At 55.7% G+C, this 7135-nt stretch overlaps 3 protein-coding genes across 4 annotated transcripts in view; 2 read left to right on the top strand and 1 right to left on the bottom strand.

The window, feature by feature from the left end:
* Positions 1–3719, top strand: part of PTSG_01001 — a 5635-nt gene extending 1916 nt beyond the window's left edge. For both annotated transcript variants that reach the window (XM_004998415.1, XM_004998416.1), the window contains 3 exons: positions 380–2257; positions 2600–2718; positions 2818–3719. In XM_004998415.1, coding sequence (XP_004998472.1) covers positions 380–2257; positions 2600–2718; positions 2818–2866 — 2046 coding nt within the window. In that variant the 3' untranslated portion in view covers positions 2867–3719. The remainder of the gene's footprint in view (positions 1–379; positions 2258–2599; positions 2719–2817) is intronic.
* Positions 3047–4317, bottom strand: PTSG_01000 (uncharacterized protein; the record flags this gene model as incomplete). Its single annotated transcript, XM_004998414.1, has 2 exons — positions 3047–3212; positions 4154–4317. The coding sequence occupies 2 exons, from the start codon at positions 4315–4317 to the stop codon at positions 3047–3049; spliced, it is 330 nt and encodes a 109-aa protein (XP_004998471.1).
* The window catches only part of PTSG_11668 (uncharacterized protein), a gene marked incomplete at its 3' end in the record, with an annotated part of 8884 nt that continues 5966 nt past the window's right edge, over positions 4218–7135 (top strand). The window contains exons 1-8 of the mRNA XM_004998413.1: positions 4218–4913; positions 5216–5307; positions 5496–5546; positions 5661–5778; positions 5975–6057; positions 6230–6292; positions 6457–6678; positions 7021–7095. Coding sequence (XP_004998470.1) covers positions 4694–4913; positions 5216–5307; positions 5496–5546; positions 5661–5778; positions 5975–6057; positions 6230–6292; positions 6457–6678; positions 7021–7095 — 924 coding nt within the window. The 5' untranslated portion in view covers positions 4218–4693. The remainder of the gene's footprint in view (positions 4914–5215; positions 5308–5495; positions 5547–5660; positions 5779–5974; positions 6058–6229; positions 6293–6456; positions 6679–7020; positions 7096–7135) is intronic.

The following is a 7135-nucleotide window of genomic DNA, read 5'->3' as shown; positions in this document are numbered from 1 at the left end:
GTGTGTGTGTGTGTTCGTGTGTGTTCATTTGTGTGTGTGTGTGTTCGTGTGTGTTCATTTGTGTGTGGAAGTGTGTCTATTTGTCTGTTTGCATGCTGTGTGCGCAGGTGTGTGTGTGTATTTGTGTGTGTGTGTGTGTGCCTGTTTCGTAGGCGGCAAAACCGGTTGTTTTGTGCCCGCGTACTTGCACGTGTAGTGCGCGCGTACGTGCACTTGTTGCGCTGTTCCGCACCTGACATCTCCTCCACTCTATTGATGTTTCCTTGTGATGCGTGCTGTCCGCTGTCACAGTCCCAACGCATGCAGCACACCACGACAACATGATATTTCCCGACTCACACAGCCACACACACACCCACACACACACGCGCGCGCGCAGGTAAACGACGTGGTGCTTGGGGTGGCTCCGACGCCAAAGGCAAAATGGGTGGCTGCACGGCAGATTGCAAAGTCACCGCAGCAGATGCTGGTGCAGCTCTTCCGCCACAAATCGCACCTGTTTGGGCCCTGGGACCAGCGCCCAAAGGAACGCAAGCACGCCGCACTCGCAGACGACCAGCTTGCAGGTGCAGTCATGTCTGGACGACAAGTGGGGCAAAACAGCAGCATGGATGCGCAGAACACAGCAGACTGGTCCAACATGACGGAGCTTGATGACTTGTCGCAGCTGGCGGGCATTGTTGATGCGGCATTGGATGGGTCGCATGCAGACGGCGGTGGCGATGGCGATAGCCGCGGAGACACACAAGAGCGCTGCCATGATGCCGCGATTGTTGGCATGCGCAACAACACGCAGGCAGAAAAACCACAACAACAACAACAACAACAACGCAGTGCCAGCGGGCGCGTGTCTGTGTTTGGGTACTTCAGCAACGCACGAGAGCACAGCGTGAACACAGATCCAATCACGGCAGCGACACTGCAGCAGCAACAACGGCGATCTGTGTGTTTCGACGCGGCAGATGAGGCCACGCTGGGGCACCGCGCTCGTGACAGCGGCCACGACCAGGAGCAGCAGCAGCGGCAGCACGCCAGTGCAGGACCTGCACGAAGAGCGACAGAGGGACCAGTTGCTGCCTCTCACCACGAGCAGGATGCTTGCCCCATTGTCACCCTGCCACACCCTTCACGCAGATACTCCAGGTCAACACCGTCTGTCCAACCAGGCACCTCCCGCTCCCGCCACTCCCATCAACAAGGGATTGCTGGTCATCGGCAGGAACAGCAAACGGCCGGGGCGCATGCTGCTGCTGATGATGTTGATGATGCGTGGATCCCGCAGCCTCCAGCCTCGCTCTCTGTCAGTGATTGCATGACAGCGGCCTCTTCCAACGGCGAAAATGACGACACTGTCATTGCTCACGACGGCTCGCAGGCACCTGCGGATCAAACGCTCGTGCCGCAACACCAGCAAGAGCAGCGGCCGTTTTCTGCGGTGAGCAATGGTGGCGATGTCGCGCCTGTCAATATGGGCGAAGGTGGTGCGCCAGCAGAGCGGAAGCAGCTGCGTGAGCGCAGCAACACGTACGCGGGACAGCAGCTCCTGCGACAACATGCATCCACCGCTACTGCACGCTGTCCTGCCCCACAACAACAACGCCAACACCAACAGCAGCATGAGCCCGTGAGGAGACGTGCACGGTCACACGCGTCGGCCTTGAAGCCGCCAAAGCAGCTGAGTGGCCCACACGAGGCGCGTTTGTCGCGGTTTGCGTCGGTGGTGGAAGTGTTTGACTACGTACTGGTCTCGCTCTGTCACCCTCGTGTGTCCATGCTGCAAGCGGCAGAGCAAAGCCCGCGCGGCAGCAAGACACCAGCAACGGCAACAGCAACGGCAGCAACGGCAGACAACACGGCACGTGTGACGTTAGCAGCAACAGCAGCGATGACAGACGATGGGCACCTTCGCCGCCATCGTCGTCGTCGTCGTCGTCAGAACGGGAGAGGAGAAGGAGCAGAGAAGGATGTCACTGGCCAGGGTTGCATTGCAACAGACACCGACCCAAGTCGGCAGCCAGTGTGCCGGCCACGCCATGATCCGTCCATTCTCGTCTCGCACGGCACGCTACTTGACGAGACGCTGCAGCCTGTTGTGCCTGTCGTGTGCTACTTTGGCACTGACGGCCGGCGCACGGACCTTGGCGTGGACATTGTTGGGCGCGCAGGGGCACATGGCGGCCTGTTTGTTCTGCAGCGTGGCGAGAACCAACCCAGGCCGAGCCTCTCTCTTCTGCGCGAGGGCGATCGCATCGTCGCAGTGCGTTACCGCCGGGATGTCTTGTGTTTGTATCTTGTGTCGTGTTTCGTCTGACGCATTGTTGTGTTGTGTGCAGAGAGTGTGTGTGGGTGTTTGTAGCTTGTGTCGTGCACGTTGTGGTGTATGTACATGTGTGTGTGTGTTTGTGTGTGTATGTGTGTATGTGTGTGTGTGTGTGTGTACATGTGTGTGTGTGTGATATGACCAATCCCTCCCCATCACTCTCTCTCACACTCTCTCACACACACTCACTCATCTACACACATTATTTTGGGTTGCTGCTGGTTCATCTCACACTTTCGCTGCCTTGGTGGACATGTGTCGTTGCTGCACGTGTTTCAGGTGAACAACGTGTCACTGCTGCGCATGAAGAATCGCAAAGCGTACAAGGTGTTGCTCAAGGCAATGCATGATCAACAGCCGCTTTACATCACCGTGTGGCGGCAAGCTCCTTCCATCGGGTGAGCACTTCGCTGATTTGCATGTGCTTCATGCCCCCCCCCCCTTCTTCACGTACACACTACAGTCGCGTGCTGACGGTACTCGCATGGCCATTGTAGGTTCGAGGAATCCGTGCATGACCTTCTCACCCCAGCTGGCTTTGTATAACTTCTGGCACGCCATCATCACGCATCCCTCCGCCAATGAACTGCTCGAGCGCACGTGTTGGTCATTGTTGCGCTCCCTCCCATCTGCTCGCGTGCGCGTGCATCGCAGCGTCTGCAACAGTGGTTGCTTCACGCGCTGCAACAATGGCTTGTTTGTTGGTTGTTGTGATGGTTGTGTGAGTTAGCTGCTGTGTCGTGTTGTTGTTCGTCTCGAGCAGAAGGTTTGTTTCTGCGTCGTCTGCAAGTTGCGCGCAGCCTTGTTTGTGCTTGTTTGGCGCTTGGGACGTGCCCGCATGTGGTTTGTGCCCATCAGCGCACCTCTTTGTTGCTTGTTCATGTTCTTGTCACTAGTTTGTGAGAGTCAGAAAGCCGACACGGGAGGCGCGAGACGTTGTTGTTCATTCTTGTTCACGTGCATTGTGACATGCGCGATGCACGCGAAAGAACGCACGTGTCCATGCCTCCCCTGCTTTGTTTGCTTGCTTGCTTTTTTTTGGTCTTCTTGTTCTTGTTCTTCTTTCCTTCCTGCTCATCGTATCTCCTCGTGTGATTTGTTCTCGTGACGCTCGTTGTTTCTTTCGCTCGTGCCATCCACCCAAAACACGCCACGTTCTCACCTGCACCTTCACCTTTGCCTTCTTTCTCTTTTCCCGCCCATTCGTTCATCATCACCTCCCCCCTCCCCCCTCGAGCGCCATGAATCGTCCTTCACCCATCAATCATCGTTGTCGTTGTTGTTCTCCCTGTTTTGGGGCTGTGCTTGCTTGTGGTTGCGGGGGGTCGCGTGAAGTCGTTCCCTGCTCCGTCCTGCCTGTTCCGTTACAACCGCTACAACACAGCAGTGCACAAGGAAGAAATCTCTGCAACTTGCACGCACGTTCTAGCATGGGCGCGTGTGCACGAGACAGGACAGTGCTGCTGCATTCCTCCCAGGGAGAGACACTTGAGCATACCGCACGCGCGCTCATGCCGCCACCCAACTGGAATGACAACCCAACAGACAAGTGTTGTTGTTGTTGGATGACGTGACGTGTGTTTGGCTCGTGGACACATTCGCCACTTACTTCGCGTCAAAAAGTGGCGTTTCCTGACAAGTCGGGAGAGGATTGAAGGATTTGGGGGCTCCTACTTGGCATTTGGTTGGGATGCGTTGGTCAGCCATCCACGTGCATCGCCACCTTTCGCTTCACATGCCAGTGACAACGCCCCAAAACACATGCAGCGCTACCCAAGCAAAAAGTCACACAACAATGCACACCAGCAGCCGCATTCCCCAAACCTGCCGCACCGTCTTGTTGCTCTCTGCTGAGGTCGTCCGTGTTCCTCTCGCCCTGACCACACATGCAGGGCAACGTCCATCTGCGCAACGACATCGACGAGCAGCCACGCAGCAGCAGCAGCACATTGGTTGACGTCGTCAATTTGACCAACAACCGTCGTCACCACTTCCATTCATCCATCGACATACACAACCAGCATTACACGCAGCACCAGCAGCAACCACGAAACTCTCCAAGCACAGCACACCACGAGAAGAAAGTCAGACAACAGCACGCAGCCAAACCACAGCAGGCAGGCGTACAACAGCACACAGCCAAACCACAGATACTACATACAGCAGGCAGGCAGACATACAACAGCAAACACCACATTCAAGCCATCCTCCGCTGATTACAAGCCAACCTCAGAGTCAGAACCTCAGACAGACAAACACACACTTGCTTGGGGAGGACCTTCCCCTCCTTCCAGCAGCAAGCAGGTCGCGCTCATCACACCACAGACAGAGCAGCCGACACCACACATCAAGAACACAGAAACAGGAGGCATCATGATGCGGACCACACAGCAACAGGTGTTCATCACCATCGCTGCGATGATGCTGGCATCAACAGCAGCCCCGACAACCGCAAGTTCACAGCCAGAACTGTGCTACCAGGTGGCATGGGGAGTTGGAAGCACGTACCGCAGGCAGGTGATCCGACCCGTGACAGCATTTCCAGCTGAGCATGCCCTGGTGCAAGAACAGTATTGTGGCGGCAAGGACGCAGGTACGCGAGCACCTATTGCTGTGCTTGTAACTGTGTGTTGTATGTGTTGTGTGTGAGTGTGTTTGTAGCTTTGTGTTGCGCGCGTGTGTGTGCGTATGTGTGTGTATGTGTGTTGCAGTGTTGCGGCGCGCTCTCTCTCTCTCTTGCACGCACACTCTCTCGCACACACACACACACACTCTCTCTCTCTCTCGCTTTCTGTGCCAACTTTAAGTACTTGTTGCACGTGCAGAAGTGCCTGCTTCCTCACAGCGCTTTCGTTACGATGCGTACACTTACACAACGCCACAACACATCTTCAGGTGATCCCATCCCTCACGAGGCCCTTTGGAGCAGACGCGGTCGGCACGACCCTAGCCGCTGCCAGCACGTCTCTGGCGCTGAAGCGTTCTACGTAAGCGGCCCTGCCTCGCTTGAATCTTGCCTGCAGGCAACGACGTGCCAGATGCACACACCACACATTGTCTCGTGCCACAACTTTGCCATTGCATGCCCTGGCAGTGCCTTATTCCCTTCAACACCTGTCAAACCCCATCTCACCCTTCATGCGCCACTACTCCCATCCTTGTGGGCCGTGCATAGGCTTACAACGCCCCTTACGGGTCCTCCAGTAACACTGGGTTCGAGCAAACGGTGAGTCACTCGTCCAAAATACAACGCCATGTCCTGCGCACATTGCACTGACTTGTCTCGCACCGCCTCACGTTGCCTGCATACAAACCACTGCCACACAATGCTCTCGTACAGGACACGGACCTTCTCTACTTTGTCGTGGACGATGCTGGCGAGGTCTCGTTCGTCGTTGTCCATGACCTGGCCGACGACGGAACAGGCGGCCAAATCAACATCGAGCTCAGCACACCCGGTAAGCAACACTGCAGGCACGCCTGATAATTGGCTCTGGCAACTGGGTTCACACGCAAGGACAACAATATGCTTCCTCAACAGCTCAACAACGCGTTTCCCAGTTGCTGCCATCACTCAACTATGCTCGCTTCCTGCGTGCGTCTTGTCCTGTGCACAACTATTCGTTTTTTTTTTGTTTCATGTGTTTGTTGCAGATCTCATTGGCGAGGGTGTCACGCTGAGTGTTCGCGACGATCCCGGCACAACCGCCGACCGCACAACATGCGAGCAGTCCACGGTACGTACACACACACACGTTCACACACGTTCACACTCGTACACACGCATACAGAGGCAGCAGGCCTGGCCCATGTTTGATGCCGAAAGTACAACTCAATGTCTGACTCACACCAACACTCGCCTTTGGTCTTTCAACTCACACCTTGACTACGGTGCATACCTTTTGACAGAGCACGTCCGATTGCTACACTTTCGATGCGTACACCATGACCGGCTATTTCAACCAAATCTGGGTACGGTGTTGCGGTCCAATGCAATCACACTGCGGCAATGCGTGAGCAAATGATGTGTGACACCGCACATACAGTACGCCGCTGGGTTTTGTTGGTCAGTGCAACACACCCAAAACACAACACCTCACTGAACGTTGTCTCTTCGCCCGCTTGAAACTGAACAGGCACCATGCTGCACAGACGGCTTTGTCCTGAGCAAGCTCCCGCTCTTCAACTGGCGGTTCAACTTCAAGTATGACGTCGTTGACCACATCTACAACTTCCGTGTCGGCAACTTCAACCCGGACACGTTTGACATGTCCTTCCTGGACTTGGACGCCGCAGAGGTGCTGGCAAACGGCGTGGAGGTCTCCGCCTTCACCTGCAACGACTACTGCAGGGACAAGGTGCTTGATTGCCCTGCCATGCGCATGGAGGCATGCATGCATGCGTGATTTGTTGTTGTTGTTGTTGTTGTTGTTGTGGTGCGTGTGTGTGGTTTTGGTTGTGTGTCTGCTTGTGGATGTGTGCGTGTGTGTTTGTGTGTGTATGCTTATGCGTGCGTGCGTGCGTGCGTGTGTGTGTCTGCCTGTTGTCTGCTGCATATGTGTGTATGTGTTTGCCTAGACTTGTGCACATGTTTCTGCATGGTTCCACGTCCAGGCTTCCACCTGTGTGAGGCCATTGCTCCTTCTTTGCTCACCACACCAACTTGTGTGCACATGATGTTTTGGTTGCGACATGCACAGTCATGTGGAGAATGCTCCCTCGACCCCCAGTGCGGCTGGTGTGACACCTCCCGCTGCCTCGCCCGCTCAGAAGAGGTGTGCGCACGGCTTGCATGTTGTTGGATGTGTGTGTGTG

This window comes from Salpingoeca rosetta (genome assembly GCF_000188695.1).
Source record: "Salpingoeca rosetta unplaced genomic scaffold supercont1.2, whole genome shotgun sequence".
In the NCBI taxonomy this organism is placed as follows: domain Eukaryota; class Choanoflagellata; order Craspedida; family Salpingoecidae; genus Salpingoeca; species Salpingoeca rosetta.
Note: the sequence above shows the minus strand (reverse complement) of the source record. Positions and strands in the feature narration are given on the sequence as shown.